General features: G+C 38.8%; 1 protein-coding gene and 1 long non-coding RNA gene across 2 annotated transcripts in view; one reads left to right on the forward strand and one right to left on the reverse strand.

The window, feature by feature from the left end:
- GUCY2C (guanylate cyclase 2C) overlaps positions 1 to 18,574 on the reverse strand; it is an 84,578-nt gene that overhangs the window by 23,911 nt on the left and 42,093 nt on the right. The window contains exons 13-19 of the mRNA XM_528746.8: positions 16,981 to 17,043; positions 15,988 to 16,059; positions 15,435 to 15,539; positions 8,974 to 9,060; positions 7,316 to 7,448; positions 4,591 to 4,728; positions 3,367 to 3,455 (exon numbers count right to left, since the gene is read on the reverse strand). Of these exons, the coding sequence (XP_528746.2) occupies positions 3,367 to 3,455; positions 4,591 to 4,728; positions 7,316 to 7,448; positions 8,974 to 9,060; positions 15,435 to 15,539; positions 15,988 to 16,059; positions 16,981 to 17,043 (687 nt within the window). The remainder of the gene's footprint in view (positions 1 to 3,366; positions 3,456 to 4,590; positions 4,729 to 7,315; positions 7,449 to 8,973; positions 9,061 to 15,434; positions 15,540 to 15,987; positions 16,060 to 16,980; positions 17,044 to 18,574) is intronic.
- Positions 12,173 to 15,183, forward strand: LOC134807554 (uncharacterized). Its single transcript, XR_010148272.1, has 2 exons — positions 12,173 to 13,194; positions 14,958 to 15,183. It is a non-coding gene; the product is annotated as an uncharacterized LOC134807554 (long non-coding RNA).

Raw genomic sequence — 18,574 nt, forward strand, 5'->3', positions numbered from 1 at the left:
AAGCCATATACTACAAACCTGCCAATATCACACAGAATGAGGAAAAGCTGAAAGCTTTCCCTCTAAGAACTGGAACTAGACAAGGATGCCCAATTTCACCTCTCCTATTCAACATAGTACTGAAAGTACTAGCCAGAGCAATTAGGCAAGAAAAATAAAAGGCATCCAAATTGGAGAACAGGGAGTCAAATTGTCCCTCTTTGCAGATAATATGATCTTACGTCTAGAAAACCTAAAGCTTCACCAAAAAGCTCTTAGATATGATAAATTCAGTACAGTTGAAGGATATAAAATTAACATACAGGCTGGGTGCGGTGACTCACACCTGTAATCCTAGCACTTTGGGAGGCCAAGGACGGTGGATTGCCTGAGCTCAGGAGTTCGAGACAAGCCTGGGCAACATGGTGAAACCCCGTCTCTACTAAAATATAAAAAAAAAATTAGCTGGGCTTGGTGGCAGCTGCCTGTAATCCCTGCTACTTGGGAGGCTGAGGCAGGAGAATTGCTTGAACCTGGGAGGTGGAGGTTGCAGTGAGCCGAGATCACTCCACTGCACTCCAGCCTGGGCAACACAGTGAGACTCTGTCTCAAAAAAAAATTAACATACAAAAATCGGTAGTGTTTTTATATACCACCAATAATAAACTCAGCAGGAAAGAAATCAAGAAGACAATCCCATTTACAATAGCTACCAAAAAAAAAAAAACCAAAAAACCACCTAGGAATATATTTAACAAAGAAGGTAAAAGACCTCTATAAGGAAAACTACAAACACTGATGAAAATGAAGAGGACAAAAACAAATGGAATGATATCCCATGCTCATGGATTGGAAGAGTTAATATCACTAAAATGATTATACTGCCCAAAGCAATCTATAGATTCAATGTAATCCTATCAAAATACCACTGTCATTTTCCCACAGAAATGGAAAAAACAATCCTAAAATCCATATGAAACCAAAAAAGAGCCCAAATAGCCAAAGCAATCCCAAGCAAAAAGAACAAAGCTGGAGGCATAACATTACCTGATTTCAAAATGTTCTATAAAGTTGCAGTAACCAAAACAACCTGTTACTGGCATAGGAACAGACACATAAACAAATGGAACATAATAGAGAACCCAGAAATAAATCCACACACTTACAGACAACTGATTTTCAACAACGGCTCCAAGAACATACAATGGGGAAAGGACACCCCATCTCTTCCCATATACAAAAATCAACTCACGATAGATTTAAGACTTAAACAGAGGACCTGAAACTATGAAACTATTAGAAGAAAACCTAGAGAAAAGACTTTAGGACATTGGTTTAGGCAAATATTTTATGGCTAAGACCTCAAAAGCACAGGCAACCAAACCAAAAATAGACAAATGGGACTATATTAGACTAAAAGGCTTCTGCACAGCAAGGGAAACAACAGAGTGAAGAGACAACCTGTTGAATGGGAGAAAGTATTTGCAAACTATTAATCTGACAAGGATGATATTCCAGAATATACAAGGAGCTCAAACAACTCAGCAGTTAAAAAAAAATTCCATTAAAAAGTGGGCAAAACTCATGAATAAACATTTCTCAAAAGCAGATTTATAAATGGCTAACAGGAATATGAAAAAATGCTCAACATAACTAATCATCAGGGAAATGCAAGTCAAAACCACAATGAGCTATCATCTTACCCCAGTTAGAATGGCTATTACTAAAAAGCCAAATAATAACAGATGCTGGCAAGGATGCAGAGAAAAGGGAACCCTTACACACTGTTGATGGGAATGTAAATTAGTATAGCCACTATGGAAAATAGGATAGAGATTTCTCAAGACACTAAAAATAGAACTACCATATGATCCACCAATCCCCCTGCTGAGTATTTATCCAAAGGAAGAGAAATCAGTGTATCAAAGGATGCCTGCACACTTACATTTATTGCAACACTATTCACAATAGCAAAGATACAGAATCAACTTAAATGTCCATCAGTGGATGAATGGAAAAAGAAAATGCAGGATGTGTACACAATAGAATACCATTTAGCCATAAAAATAATGAAATCATGTCATTTGCAGCAACACATATGGAACTGGAGGTCACTATGTAAAGTGAAAGGCACAGAAAGACAAATATCACATGTTCTCACTCATGCAGGGGCTGAAAAAGTTGATCTCATGGAGGTGGAGAGAATAATGATAGCCAGAGACTGGGAAGGGTGTACGTAGGGCAGGGGATGAATGAAGAGAGGTAGGTTAATGGGTACAAACATACAGTTAGAAGGAATAAGTTATAATGTTTGATAGCAGAGTAGGGTGACTACAGTTAACAACAATGTATTGTACATTTCAAAGCAGCTAGAAGAGAGGACTTGAAATGTTCCCAACACATAGAAATGATAACTACTTAAGGTGATGGATCCCCTAAATACATGACTTGATCATTACACATTCTGTGCCTATGACAAAATATCACATATACCCCACAAATATGTACAAATATCAATTTAAAAATAGAGAATGAGGCCAGGCGCGGTGGCTTACACCTATTATGTAATCCCAGCGCTTTGGGAGGCCAAGGCAGGTGGGATCGCTTGAGGTCAGGAGATCGAGACCAGCGTGGCCAACATGGTGAAACCCCGTCTCTACTAAAAATACAAAAATTGGCTGGGTGTGGTGGCAGGCGCCTGTAGTCCCAGCTACTCAGGAGGCTGAGGCAGGAGAATTGCTTGAAGACGGGAGGCCGGAGTTGCAGTGAGCCAAGATCCTGCCACTGCACTCTAGTGACAGAGTGACAGAGCAAGACTCCATCTCAAAAAAAAAAAAAAAAAAAAAATAGAGAATGAGATGTGTGCTTTAGAAGCCAGCTCATTCCTGAGTTGGGGAGTGGTGGAAGGGCATGGAGAATGTGGTAGGCTGAGGCTGGCTCCCAAAGACATGCTGCGTCCTAATACCTGGAACCTATGAATGCTACCTTATTTGGAAAAAGAGCCTTTGCAGATATAATTAAGTTACAATTCTTGAGATGAGGTGATTATTCTGTATTTTCTGGGTGGACCCAAATGCAATCACATATGTCCTAATAGAAAGGTGACAGAGGGAGAATAGACAGAAGAGAAACTGTGATCAAGAGGCAGAGATTGAATTGTGTGGCCATAAGATAAGAAATGTCAACAGCCATCAGAAGCTTCTGGAAGAAGTAAGGAATGGATTAGCCCCTTAGCTCTTCTGGAGGAAGTGTGGCCTTGCTGAACACTTGATTTCAGACTTCTAGTCTCCAGAACCGTAAGTGAATAAATTTTTGTTGTTTTAATCCATTACATTTATGGTAATTTTATAGCAGGCCAAGGAAATGAATACGGGAAAATATACTCACTTCTAGCTCTTTTTCTTCTGCTGTTTCCAAGAATAAATCTGGGCGGAAGGGTTTCATTCCGTTGGAATTTTCCACTCTGAAAATCTTCTCTGGTTGGGTGAGAAAAATTTAAATTACAAAGAAGAATACAGCATGAAGAAATGGAAGGAATTTCAACAGAAATCCAGTTGGTTCACTCCCCTGGATGGCTCTTAGCTCAGTGAGAGTGCTGCAGAGCCTAGACCAGCACTCAGTAGACAGGTGTTGATTCAATGAGGCACCCAGTGAAAGGGTCTCATCCCACTTATAACCAGAAGGTTACCTTAAGGATAGGCTACCGGGTGGGGCACAGTGCCTCAAAGCTGTAATCCCAGCACTTTGGGAGGCTGAGGTTGGGGGATCACTCGAGCTCAGGAGCTCAGTCTGGGCAACATGGTGAAACCCCGTCTCTACATAAAGTACAAAAATTAGCCAGGTGTGGTGGTGTGCACCTGTCGTCCCAGCTACTTGGAAGGCTGAGCCATGAGGATTGCTTCAGCCCGGGAGGCAGAGGTTGCAATGAGCCAAGATCACACCACTGTACTTACTCCAGCCTGGGGGTGACAGAGCAAGACACTGTCTCAAAAAAAAAAAAAAGAAAAAGAAAAGAACAGAACAGAAAAAAAGAAAAAATGCTACTGTCCCTGTAAAACTCAGCTCAGGCACCACTGCCTTCAGTAGGCTGCTTCTGTCCATACTTTGACCCACCCTCTCCACATCCCTTAGTCACCCTACTCCCCACCAAACAGTTAACAGTTAGCACGTAATAAATGCTCAGTAAGTGAGGATTGAATGAATGGAATGAAGCATTTTCCCCTGAGAGGACGTGTGGCCAAAAACTATACATCTACCCTTAGTAAGAACTAAAATATGTATGTCATCCTGTTAGAGTGATCTAGTTTAGATGTTAAGCAGGTACATTCTCTTATTGGAATCAAAAGGAAAGAGGACAATTGTAAAGGAAGATTGTTAACAATAATACTGACAATAATAACACCTGGCAGTGTATGTTGTCTTATGCTTTTCAGTGCACTCTAATATTGAATCTTCCTTATATTCTTATAAAATGCATAATGCAGATGGGAAATCATTAATTTCGCATTTGAGGGAATTGTGATGTGGTTACAGACAGATTAGGGTCTCAGTAAGCCTAGAAAGCAGGTTGGCTCACTCCCAGAGGGGACACATGAAGGGGTTTAGATGTACCATTCCGGTCCCGACAGCTCAAAGTGTAGAAGGTTTCTTTCCGCAGGATGATCTCCTGTGCGATGATCCCATAGCTGTACACATCTCCTTTCTGAGAGATGTTGGCTTGGCGGAGGTGCTCTGGAGCTGTCCACAGGTCTGTAAATGCAGCCATTGAGATTACAAAGTTGAGGGGGGTGAGTGGTTCATAGGCCTCCAACCTGCTTTTGCTCTCTAATTCCCTACACCATCCACTCTAAATATGGGTGATAGCTTATAAGTGGCCTTGAATTGATATGATTCCAAATTTTTTTTTTTTTAAATTATACTTTAAGTTTTAGGGTACATGTGCACATTGTGCAGGTTAGTTACATATGTATACATGTGCCATGCTGGTGCGCTGCACCCACTAACTCGTCATCTAGCATTAGGTATATCTCCCAATGCTATCCCTCCCCCCTCCCCCCTCCCCCCCACAGTCCCCAGAGTATGATATTCCCCTTCCTGTGTCCATGTGATCTCATTGTTCAGAAATTTTTGAAAAATTTTTGCTAATACTGGTGATCAAAGGTAGAACACACACCTTTTAGACTAACTATGAAATGTTAGGATTTGGGTGAGGTCATATGGCAATATGTTATTTAAAACTGCTAGGATCATAGTCTTGAAAACTCTCAAAGTTTACCTGGAATGGGGTCTGATTGTGGTAAATGCTCAGTAAATATATGTTGAATGAATACAGTAGAATATGAGAGGTTGAGGAATTTAGTAGTTTATGGGACATATGGAATGAACCTATGAAAGCCTTCAAAATACAAATTTTGGCCAGGCGTAGTGGCTCACGCCGGTAATCCCAGTACTTTGGGAGGCCAAGACAGGTGGATCACGAGGTCAGGAGATTGAGACCAGCCTGGCCAATATGGTGAAACCCTGTCTCTACTAAAAATACAAAAATTAGCCAGGCGTGGTGGCGGGTGCCTGTAGTCCCAGCTTCTCAGGAGGCTGAGGCAGGAGAATCGCTTGAACCTGGGAGGTGGAGGTTGCAGTGAGACGAGATCACACCACTGCACTCCAGCCTGGGTGACAGAGCAAGACTCCATCTCAAAAAAAAAAAAAATACAAATTTTATGTGTACTAAATTTATTTTATTTAAATTATTATAATTTATTAATGTGTATATATGCATATTTAAATATAAATTTACCAAAAGAAGATAAAGACAGTACATTAAGACAAAGAGACTATGGTTGATATTTTCAAGGCATAACATACTGGCAGCCTGCAACTCAGCTAGGGTCCACAGTGGTGTTTTTGCTGGTTCCCACAGTATTCTTAAAAAAGTATCGCATGTAATTTACTCACAGTTTACTCCTGTCCCTGCCACTCCCTAGTGTTTACATCTAGTTCACTCACTTCACATGAGTGCAATGCTGTATTTAGCTCCTATAGATACTCGAGTTTTGAATCCTTATTACACACCTTATTTAGTAATAACGGGCATGCAATTAATTTTTCTTCAACATGCTTCGTAAGTTTTTCAGGATCACCTAGCTCCTTATAAACTTTTTAAGACTTACCTTCACCAGTTTCAATGAAACATGTATAGATTCATGTTGTTAGGTGCAATAATAATGTTTATGATTATGCACACTTTCCTTATTTGGTTCTCTGTCCAAATGTACATCACCTTTTTGAATTTGTGTCTTGTGAATTTTTGTGACTTGTGATTCATGCATAGTTGATCAAAAAGGTTAGGGGTTGTAGAAAAGGTAAGTAAATCTACTTATGCTAAAATTTTAGGTAACTGATGCCATAGGTAGGTAGGTATAAGCAAGTGCTGTTTAAGATGATAGGATTTGACCTGTAATTTATCTGATTTGTGTCATGCTAGGTTATCTGATGACGATTTGTACTACTATGTCATGAACCATGCTTGGCACAGGTCTTCAATAAGAAATTATTAGATTGAGTTCAATATCATATTATGCTTGAAATGGCTGTGGATGTAGGGACAGAATTGCAATTTTCCTTTTATTAAGGAAAAACGAAAGGATTGCAAAGTTGAATTAGAAATATAATTTAGTGTTTGGATCTAGGTAGTATTTTAAGGCAACATGAGTTCTAGATATCTGAGTCTGTTTAACTGTGAGTCATAGTAAAGAAAGGGTAAATGTTCAACATGAAAAGCCCTTTATACTTTACAAATCCGTTTTCTTTATGTTATCTTTTTTGACTCTCACCACAATCCTGAAAGAGGTAAGAATATATTTTACTGGTTAGAGTTTTTTCCTTAACATTTCTTATTACCACACATAAATGAATGATGTCTTGAATGGGAAATGGGTCTTCTGGTTTGTACTCTACCTTCTTGGACAAATCTGAGTCTCAGTGCTGTCCTCTATAAAGGAAAAAGCTTAAATTAGATGATGTCTAAGGTCTCTTCCTGCTCTAACCTTCTATATTTTTTTCAGCTAGTTCTGCTCCCACAAGCCATTAAGTTATTCATGATTTCTCAGTGGTAGCAAGGGACACATGGATGAAGGAAATCCACAGAGGACATTTGTTTAACTCAGGAAATACTCATTGACTGACAAGTGTGAAGTTCTGGAGAATGAGCCCGCTCTTAAAGTCTCTTGTGGCTTTAAGTGCTTATCTTCTGATCAGTATTACAATTTCCTGACCACGCTACATGGGTTTGAAAAAAAAATCAGTTAGGAAACTAGTGAACATTTCACTCATTACAGACCCTTTTTTGGAGGTAAAATGGAATTACAGCCAAAATCAGTGATCTTCACCACCATTCTACTGTCCACTACGCAGTTGGTAGATTTCAGACGACCATGGACTTCTGTCTTACTGGAGTGCAGATATGACATTCCCTGTAATTTTTTAGATGATAGAAAAACAGAAATGTGACACACTTCAGCTGCTTGATTATTTAAAAGAAAAAAGTGACATTTGGAAACCATTTCAGCAGATGGTCACACCATCAGATTTTAATTTTAGTCCCACTATTTTTACCTTAACAATATTACTGAAGCCCTAATATTTGCCTGCACTTTATATCTAGTTTCAAAGTCTGTTTAAATGACAGAGTAAAAGGGAATTGTCTAAAATATCTGCTTAGGTAGTTGTGTATAATATGAGGCAAAGGGTTGATTTTTTTTAAGTGTTTCTGTTTACCACTTATTTGGTCTGTGACCCTGGGTAGGTCTCTGGTCCTGTTTTACATGAATTTAAAATAAAAATATGAATAATAGTGCCTTGCTTTTCCAAAGGGGCAGGGTGCCAGGCTAGATTATTTCCTAAAGTGGAAGTGGTTTCATCCTATTTTGAAGCAATGTTTCATTCGTTCTGTTTCAAAAGGGGAAGCCTGGCCCCCGTGATGGCTCATGCCTGTAATCCCAGCACTTTGGGTGGCCAAGCTACTCAGGAGGCTGAGGCAGGATAATCGCTTGAATTCGGAAGGCCGAGGTTGCAGTGAGCTGTACTCGCGCCACTGTACTCCAGCCTGGGTGACAGAGTGAGACTCCATCTCAAAAAATAAAAAAATAAAAAAAGAGGAAGCCTGTTTTTGGCTGATGTGCTTCTCTTTTGTGGTTAGAGGGTGTCTCAGCCGAAGCTGATTTTCAGCCTGGATCACAGGAGTGACGTGTGTGGCAAATCAATTTTCATAACACATTTTTCAAACTGATTCTGAACCCATATAACTTTCAGGTGAGTTAAGACTGTATCAAACAGCTCCCTCTCACAACCAACTTGTCTTCTTTCTTGAATGAGGCCCTGGTTACTGGTGTCCACTCTGTTTTCCTATCACGTCTCAAAATATGCATGTCCACATTTATTATTGATTCCTGCAAGATGGTTTCCTGTACTTAAGATTTTCTCTTGTAAAGTTGAGGATTCAGTTGTCTTTTTTTTTTTTTTTTTTTTTTTTAATGGAGTCTCACTCTGTCACCCAGGCTGGAGTGCAATGGCTCGATCTTGGCTCACAGCAACCTCCATCTCGTGGGTTCAAGCAATTCTCCTGCCTCAGCCTCCCAAAGTGCTGGGATTACAGGCTTGAGCCACTGCGCCCAGCCCAGTTGTCTTTCTTGTAGTTTTATATGATTTTGATTTCTGGAAAATCTGTGAAACTGCATGCTTCACACCCAGACTACAAAGAATATAATAAAATAATAATAACTAATAGATATATATTGAACATGTACTTGTACCTGGTCTTGTTATAAGCACATGCATTATTTCACAAAATCCTCATAACCTAAAATCCTACAACCCTATGACATAGCTATTATTGTCATTTTACAGATGAAGAAACCAATGCACAGAAGGTTGAATAACTTGTTAGATCTGTTTTCTTATATTTAATTTTCATATTTTCTGTGTGTGTGTTTCTCTTACCTTAGCAATGTCATACAAGACAGAGATCTTAAACTCCCAATCCATGAATGTGCCATCAGGGTAGGAAATTGTGTCATTTAAAACTTCCTGAATAGGAAAAAAGAAGAAGAAGAAAAGTTGTTGCAAGAAAGGATATTGTGGAGAGACTATTATGAAACAAATAATGATCTTCAAGTTATGAAACCGTAGGATCAGGAACAAATTGGAATTCCATTGTCTGGGATTTCATGAACCTGTTTTTTTTTCCTTTTCTGCATAAGAAGCATTGGGTGGTTTTTGCCACCTGGATATGAGCAGGAGGTACCCATAGCATCCCAAATTTCAGTTCTTCCATCAGACAGGTGTAGAGGAATAAGCAGCAGGCGGGGAGACTGCTTAACAAGTGACTGCCCTGCATGTTCTGTCTCATCTAAATTGGACCCATGTTTTAAAACAGGCAATTGCTATAAGAAAATTCCTTCATTAGGCTTGTGTTTTTACTCACATAATCAGTTATATAAATTAGCTTAATTGCTCTTTTTCTTTCTTTTTTTTTTTTTTTTGAGACGGAGTCTTGCTCTTTCGCCCAGGCTGGAGTGCAGTGGCCCGATCTCAGCTCACTGCAAGCTCCGCCTCCTGGGTTCACGCCATTCTCCTGCCTCAGCCTCCCGAGTAGCTGGGACTACAGGCGCCCGCCACCACGCCCGGCTAATTTTTTCTATTTTTAGTAGAGACGGGGTTTCACCGTGTTAGCTAGGATGGTCTCGATCTCCTGACCTCGTGATCCGCCCGCCTCGGCCTCCCAAAGTACTGGGATTACAGGCGCTCTTTTTCTTTTTTGAGTTTACTAAGTCCTCTGTCAATAAGAGAGATCTTGGATTTTTTTGTGAATTGTATGACCTGGAATTTTCTTTGCTTTTTTTGTTTTGTTTTGTTTTTGAGACAGAATCTTGCTCTGTTGCCCAGGCTGGCATGCAGTGGCACAATCTCAGCTCATTGCAACCTCTGCCTCCGGGGTTCCAGCGATTCTCCTGCCTCAGCCTGCTGAGTAGCTGGGATTACAGGTGCATGCCACTATGCCCAGCTAACTTTTGTATTTTCACTAGAGATGGGGTTTCGCTACGTTGGCCAGGCTGATCTCGAACTCCTGGCCTCAAGCAATCTGCCTGCCTCAGCCTCCCAAAGTGCTGGGATTACAGGCACAAGCCACCGCGCCCCGCCTATATCTGGAATTTTCAAGTCACTATTTTAATATGATGATGGTTCTACCAAGTTGCAGGATTTTAATTAAGCTAATACATAACTGTTCTTCACGGTAGAACTCTAAACAGGACTCTAACTGATAATAGTTTCTTATTTTAGGAAAAAGCCCAGTTTGATTTTTAGTTTTAACTCAGGCACTGTACCAAGAATTTCCAAGGAGGGGTCTAAAGTCCTTAATCATTTCAGATAAGGCTGGTTGGGCTGTGGGTACCAGGCCAAGTTGACAGAGGGGAGTTAATGGGCAGACAGACTAATTCTTTTCTATGCCTTCTCTCCCTTTAGCGCACCATTCACCCATCCTACCCTGTTCTCATCTGCCAAATTGTAAAAAGCATATTATTCTGTTTTGATGATAAAAGGAATACAAGTTTACTATAAAAAATGTGGAAAATTTGCACAATATAAAAAAGAATATAAAATTATTGCTAATTGCACCATCTAATTTATTCTCATTCTGGTATTTTCTTTTAGTCTTCTTTAATGTAGATATGGAAAGTATATGTAATAAATATTATAAAAGTGGGATCATAATGTATATGCAGATTTATATGTTTTTTTCTGAGCAATTTTAATAGGTGACCTGCATATTTATTCTTTAAAATTATTGAGTCTTATCTCTAGAGCAGGGACTGTGTTAGTGCTGGGATTATAAGGGACCTGTTATAGGGTGCACAGTCTGGTGAAGGAAACTGACACTCATAAAGTAATCAGACAAATAAACATAAGATTATAACTGTGATAAGTACGAAGAAAAATTGCCTAAAATCTGGGGATTTGACCCCTAAAATCTGGGGTTTGTTATGAAGATTAAAGATGGCTTCCTTCAGGAAATGGCTGTTGAGCTGAGATCTAATGAAGGGAGGCAAGAGTTTTGGGAAGAGGGAACAGCATGGGAAAAGAACCTTTTGTGGAAGAGAGAATGAAAAGGTCCTATTATCTCAGCACCATTTTTTAAATTACCCTTCTTTAGTTATATTTGTCATATACTTAATGATATTCTTAGCCCACGTGTTTTTCTTCCATAAATCATCTGCTTGTTCTTGAGCTGTCACTACACCACCTTGATTATAATAACTTTCTGACAAGTGGCCTCTTCATTCTCTTTTTTAAAACTGTTTTAGTTATTATTGCCCATATATATGTGTGTATATATATGTTTTTCCTGATGATCTCTGTTAATTAAGCAAAGTCTTTGCCTTTGATTGCAAGTTTGTGGTTTTCAGAAGAATTTATACATTTTCAATGTGAATTTGTTGGTATAGGGTGTCGGTAAATCGGCTCTCTGTTAGCAACAGCCCTGATTTATAATATGCTTGCTGAGTACGATGTGAAATATTTCCACCCTGAATGATTTCAGCTTCCAAAAGTTTAACACTGACTGGCTGGCAAATTCTTGAATAACTTAACAATCAGCTCTGAGCTAGTACCAGCCAGTTCCAGCACATCATTCATTCCCATCTAAGAACTTGACTAAGTTCTGTTAAGATTTATTTAATGTCTTAGAAAACTTTCAGTGTTCTTAACTGATTCTTTGCATTTCACGCTGAGTATTTTCAAATAAATATTTTTGTTAAAAATATTAAGGAGGATTTTTTGAGTTGTATTTTCTGACCAATTTGGCTAATATATATGATATATACATTATATATGTAAATTATTTTCTGTACACTTATGTTGTTTCTAGTCATCATACAAATTTCTTATAATTTTTAGTATTTGAGGCTTTTGCATTTTCTAGGTAAACAATCATATCATCTATTTATTTATTTATTTATTTATTTATTTTGAGATGAAGACTCGCATTGTTGCCCGGGCTGAAGTGCAATGGCGGGATCTCAGCTCATTGCAACCTCCACCTCCCGGGTTCAAGCAATTCTCCCACCTCAGCCTCCCAAGTAGCTGGGATTACAGGTGCCCGCCATCATGCCCGGCTAATTTTTTGTATTTTTATTAGAGAGGGGGTTTCACTATGTTGGCCAGGCTGGTCTCGAACTCCTGACCTCGTGTCCCACCCGCCTCTGCCTCCCAAAGTGATGGGATTACAGGCATGAGCCACCGCACCTAGCCTCATCTTTAAAAAAAAAAAAAAAAAAAAAAAAAATCTATTCCTTTTGTGAAAGTTGTCAAAATCAGAATGGAGTCACAAATGTTGAAAAAATCCTGACACATACAGCCAGAAAAGGCCATGAAAAAGAGGGTTGTCATGCTTGTATCCTTCCTTCATAACAAAAACTATCAGAAAAGACTCTACAGAAACCTCAACCTTCCACAAAGGCCATCACAACCTCACACACAAAAAGTACGTATACAAGGACATCTGCCCAACAACTGCCTGTCCAACCTCTGACTGGCATCATCCTTGCTACTGATCTTTGTAACACAACAATTATGTAATCCTCTTTGTTTTTTTCCCCCTTAAAATCCTTTGTCTTCCTTTATCTCTCTGAATGTGCACATAATTTACGATGGCATATGTATTCCCATTACAATGTTCTTTTCCGAATAAATATCTTTCTTTCAGAGAGCCACTCTCTATTTGTTATTTATGTTGATACCTTCCAATAACTGTATATCTTATTTCTGTTTCATGCATTAGTGCTTTGGTTAGAACTTTCAGAAGTTAACTAATAGTAGTACAGGGGTGGGACTAGGGAGTCTTTGCATTAATACAGATGAAGTCAGTTGTTATTTTATGACAGACAGTCTTTGCAATGTTAAGGAAGTATTGTTTTATTTTTAACTCTACAAGAGTTGTTATGGGGGAGCCTAGGAATATTTCTGAAATGAGGTCTGAGACTTCTCTGACATATCACCATTTAATTGCTGTTTTCCTTGTTGAGAACAGGTTGCAAATACTAAACCTGGTTTCCTCTTCCCTGAGCTATGGTTTCACAGCTTCATTTCATGTGGATCTTACTCTAATGTCATCTTGCCAGAGAAGTCTTCCATGGCTATCATATCTTAAGTAGCATGACTCAGGTATGTTTGAAAGGGGGTTACTATAAATAACAAAAGAGCTTTTCTCACCACCACCACCCAGTAAAAACAGGTGTTTCAGGAGCCAAGAATGAAGACAAAATATATTTCTTACTATTTCATAATATTACATTAGTAACAATAGAAGAAATTATAATTCCCATAGAAAGAATACCAGATTCAGCTTAATTCTTCTAACGTTGAAGTTTAGTAACAGTAGTTCTCATTATCTATACAAAAACTATTTTAAACTTAAACAAAAACATGAACATACTCCAAATTCATTTAACATTGAACAAAGTCAGCATAGGATTGAAACTAAAATCTATAGTTGTGAATATAGATGAAGAAACGTAATAAAATACTAGAAATGCTAAGCCAGTTGTATACACAAAAAGCATAACACAAATAATTGGATATGGTTAATTCTATGAATGGAACAATATTATTATAATGTACCAAATCAAAAGGTCATAGGAGAAAAACCACATGAGCATTTTAATGGATGATTAAAGTGATCATTTTAATTGATACTGATAAAATAAATACAAATTTCTAGGAATAATAATAACTATTTCAGGTCTTTCAAAATTAGAAACGTTTTTCACATGAGGTCTAGACCTCATTTAATTTCAATGAGACAGAAATTTTAGAATACCAATTAATAGAGCCTAGTCAAAGGGTTTCACATGGCTTATTATTCCCTGAACCTGATTCAGAATTGGCCTAATTAAATATTTATTTTTTTGAAACAGATTTCATGATTATATTGCTTCTGAAACTTTCCCTTTTTAAAGATTACAATTTAATAGTCATGAAGTATTCTTTCACAATTAAAACATCTTTTCACTGCTTTTTTATTCCCAATTTTGTGTATTTGCATGTTTGTTTTAAAAATAATAACTAGAAGTGAAAGGCTTGTATGCTTTAATAATTTTGTTTTTTAAGTAGCAAGTGCATTTTAAAATTCTATCCTATTTTATTTGATTTAAAATGATTGATATTTAATAGTTTCCTTTCCTTATGTTATAGTTATTCTTTAAAGTTTGCATTAGATACTTAGGATTGGTTTATTATTATTATTATTCATTTATTTATTTTTGAGACGGAGTCTCGCTCTGTTGCCAGGTTGGAGTGCAGTGGCGTGATCTCGGCTCACTGCAACCTCTGACTCCCTGGTTCAAACGATTCTCCTGCCTTAGCCTCCCAAGTAGCTGGAATTACAGGCACGCACCACCATGCCCAGCTAATTTTTGTAATTTTAGTAGAGATGGGGTTTCACCATGTTAGCCAAGATGGTCTCGATCTCCTGACCTCATGATCCGCCCGCCTCGGCCTCCCAAAGTGCTGGCATTACAGGCGTGAGCCACCGTGCCCAGCCTTGTTTATTATTTTTAAAGAACTTTTACCTTAGCACCATTTTCCTCTTTGATCTTAATTCTCCTGGCCAGCCCCCTGCTCAAGATTTCTCTACCACATTCCATTACATTAGTCCCTCACGGGCTTGCTTTCCCTTCTGCTATACAGCAAATGAATTCTCAAAGTGTTAAATATAGTTAATGGCTTAATGTATCACTTTTTCCTTGTACCACTGTTGAATTTCATAGGGATTAATCCAAAGAAAGAGCCCTCAGATGTTAGAATAACAAGCATGAAATAACTTTTAAAAGAGATAGTAACATTTAGGGCTATGTTTTTTTCTTGGAGGGTAGATTTAAGTTTATACCGCATAGTATGAAAGCTAATATTCTTGCTTTTTTTCTTAGTTCCTCTGTTTGCTTTGGACTTGCTCAGTCCAAATACCTGACCTCATCTGGCAACTCCCAGATGATCCTCAGTCCAAGAGTGGAGTAATAATTTGGACAGCAGCAGAACCAAGAATGATGACCAAGCCTTCTAATGCTTATTTGGTGCTATCATAATGATTATCCATTTCTCTTTTAATACAAAAGCAAGTATTCATGTAAAATAAAATGTATTTGGAGGTAATCACTCATTTTTCCACTTCCATTCTCTGTTTACTCCCCTCCCCAAATCTATTATCTTTTTCCTGAATTTTTTTTTTGCTTGTTGATAAAAACATAATAAGACTGAAAAAATCTCGGGGATCTAGTTTGGAAAGCATGTGACCCCACCAACTTTCCCTGATTTTCTCTAATATTATTTTACTCGGTAAATATTTTAAAAGGCCTGCTGAATATTTTTATATGATTAGAAAATTGGAAATGACCATGGTTTCTTACCCGGAGGGATCCTCTCTCACAGTATTCTATCACCCCGAAGATCATGGTATCAAGTTTCACTGTGCCGTAGAACTTGGTCAGGTTGTAATAGTCAATCTGAAGCAACTAGAAGAACATGTTTGTTTACAAAGCAAATTAGGCAGAATGGGGTGCCAAAGTAAAAATTAATATGCCAATAAAATGTGTTTTCTTTCAGATCTTTGAGAAGATGTGTTGCTCTTAACAAATTGAATGTCAGTACCCATTGCTTATCACACATTATATCAATCTCATTCAACAATCTTTCCTTTGTCAGTAAGAGGCCTTGAATACAAACTTTACTTTCAAATAATATCAGGTCCACTTTCCAGGAAACACTAGTAGATTTCCAGAATTTTTTACACCGTCAACCTCACTTTCCAATATCTCTTGGTAGAATTTTCAACAAGAAATATAGTCACCATTTCTTGGCCTGAGGGCTTTTCTGTCAGCCTCTTACTCCACCAGCAACCTCAGTGATTAGAGGAAATGAAGTGAAGTTATTTCTCAAGGGTTTGAAGTAAGGGCTACATACCTTGTTCAATTCTATCTTCTGTTTTTCAGTGAAATTACCATCATTGTGCTTGAGATCTTTGAGAATCACTCGCTGCAAAAATCAATGAAATTTAGGAGACACTGTTGTGGTGTAACTCTTTACATGAATATTATAACAGTTTGTTTGTGTGTCTCACTAGACTATAAACTTTTGAGAGCAGTGACAGTATTTGATTGATTTTTTATTTTTATTTATTGATTGATTTATTTTTTAAAGACAGAGCCTTGCTCTGTTGCCCAGGCTGGAGTGCAGTGGTGCAGTCTCAGCTCACTTCAATCTCTGCCTCCTGGGTTCAAGCAATTCTCCTGCCTCAGCCTCCCCAGTAGCTCGGACTACAGGCATGCACCACCATGCCCAGCTAATTTTTGTATTTTTAGAAGAAATGGGGTTTTGCCATGTTGGCCGGGCTGGTCTCAAACTCCTGGCCTCAAATGATCCACCTGCCTCAGCCTCCCAAAGTCCTGGGATTATAGACATGAGCCATTGTGCCCAGCCTTGACTGATGTTTATATCCCTGGTGCCTAGTACCTGGCATATGGTAAGTTCAGTCTCGAATGTTTCTTTAAGAATGACTAAATGGAAGGAAGGCAGGCAGAAGGGAGGGAGAGAAGAAAGAAGGATGGAAATAAGATGCAAAGCTCTCATATGAGATTGTTGTATTTCTCAGCAATGAGCCAAAATATAATACTAGGGTTGCCCTGGACTATTCTGAATATCTTTGATATTTAATTTTTCTTCCTACACTCCACCCTTCCCCAACATTCTATTTGTCTTCCATTTTCCCCAGGATTGTGAGTTTTGTAACCCTTGAAGCAGGGCCCTGCCCATCCCTGTGAAGCTCTAAGAATAGCCCCTAGGAACAGACTGGGGACTCCCACCACTGTGATACTGACTTCAGGGGCCAGGGCAATGAGGGGTCAAAAGGCCCAGAGCATACCCCAGTGGAGAGTTCAGAGAAGTGGGAGAGGTCACCTTTTTGTCGTATTTGCACTGTCGTAGTCTCTGGATTGTATCTCGTCTTTTGTCATCATCGATCTGGCACAAGAAAAGGCTAATTATTCCAGAAGCTCCATATCTCATCCTACTCACTGCCTGTCAAAGGCTGAGAGGCTCTTCCAGGTGGGCTGCATCTGTTTCCTCAATAACATGCTGGGCAAGCAGGCTTCCAGAAAAACTGTTGTAATTGACTTACTCCCTCTCACTAATTGGACTCCAGCAACATGTTTCCAGGTATCTACTGCGCTTATGCTTAGCTATGGGTTTCCTCCCTTCCTCTTGTGGCCCTACTTCAACCAGGGATTTCCTTTGCTCCCTTCACCCCAACCCTGTTTTCGTGGGAATTGTTGCCTGTAGCTACAGATAGATGCTCTTGGGGAAGGATGCTGTACATTTGAGTTGCACACTCATGCCTAAAGGCCCAAGTAGCAATGCAAATGATTAAACTGGGCCAGGTGTCTAAGGGAAGCAGTCCTGTCAGCTCTGGGTTCAGCCTGAAGTTGCTAAATCATCTTATTTATCAAAGGAAGCTGGTAATAAGAATTCTTGTATGCTATCTCGTGACATTTGTATGTTGGCAATTAATTTTTAAAATGTCAAATATTGAACAAAACACACGCACACACATAGGCACTCACAACTGCAGGCCACATATGGCTCTTGGCCTTCCAGTTAATGACTTCTGGTCCAAAGACAGAGAAAAGGTTGGGAACAATTGCATCTTTCGATGTGATTCTCATAAAAACCTGAGATGTGTTATTATCTTTGTTAAAATGTACCTTACAAGGCCATTTTGAAATGCGAGTGAAATGACTCTCTGAAGGTCCAAGGATGATGCCTGGCACATTGCAGACTGACAAATGTCAGTTATCATCATTTCATTTTCTTCTCATTTAACAAATTAAGTATAGAAGGGTTAAATAACATTAAATGTCACATAAAAAGAGAATGGCAGAACCTAGGCTTGTCTTCTTGCCTAACGCTCTTTTTATTATTTCAGACCTTGATGACATCATTTAAACTATTTGGACCTCAGTTCCTTACTGCACAATTCCAACTCATAGAAATAGCTGGGGGTTAAATGAGACAAGGTTTGTGAAATTCTCTTGCTAGCTAAAAGACTTCTCTTTTTACCCTCAAATGAATGATCATCTTGATTTTTTTTTTCTGTGTTACTCTCTCCCTTTGACTTTCCTGATTTCTTTTGTCTGGAATCTTTGGTCTGATATTCTGACCCTTCCTGTTCTAGCAGTGGGATGTTTGACTCTCTATTATCTCATCTCTTAGTCTTGCTTCCTTATTTCTGCATTCAGTGAGTATCCAAACTTGAACCACTACCTGTCTGGTTGTAGGTATTTTCCACCCTTGCTGACTTTCGGTGACCTTGGGTTTTCTCCATGTCTACCTGACTCTTAGCACCTGATGAGCTCTCTGTATAGCCAATTTCTGATCCACCTGCTTCCCAGCCTGTCTAAAACTCAGAGTAACAATGATCACATGATCAAAATCATTTTGAACTTCCCTCCTTTGAGTTTACTGTCCCAAAGACCTATTTCCTTGGTCAGGTGAC

Source organism: Pan troglodytes, chromosome 10 (genome assembly GCF_028858775.2).
Source record: "Pan troglodytes isolate AG18354 chromosome 10, NHGRI_mPanTro3-v2.0_pri, whole genome shotgun sequence".
Lineage (NCBI taxonomy): Eukaryota > Metazoa > Chordata > Mammalia > Primates > Hominidae > Pan > Pan troglodytes.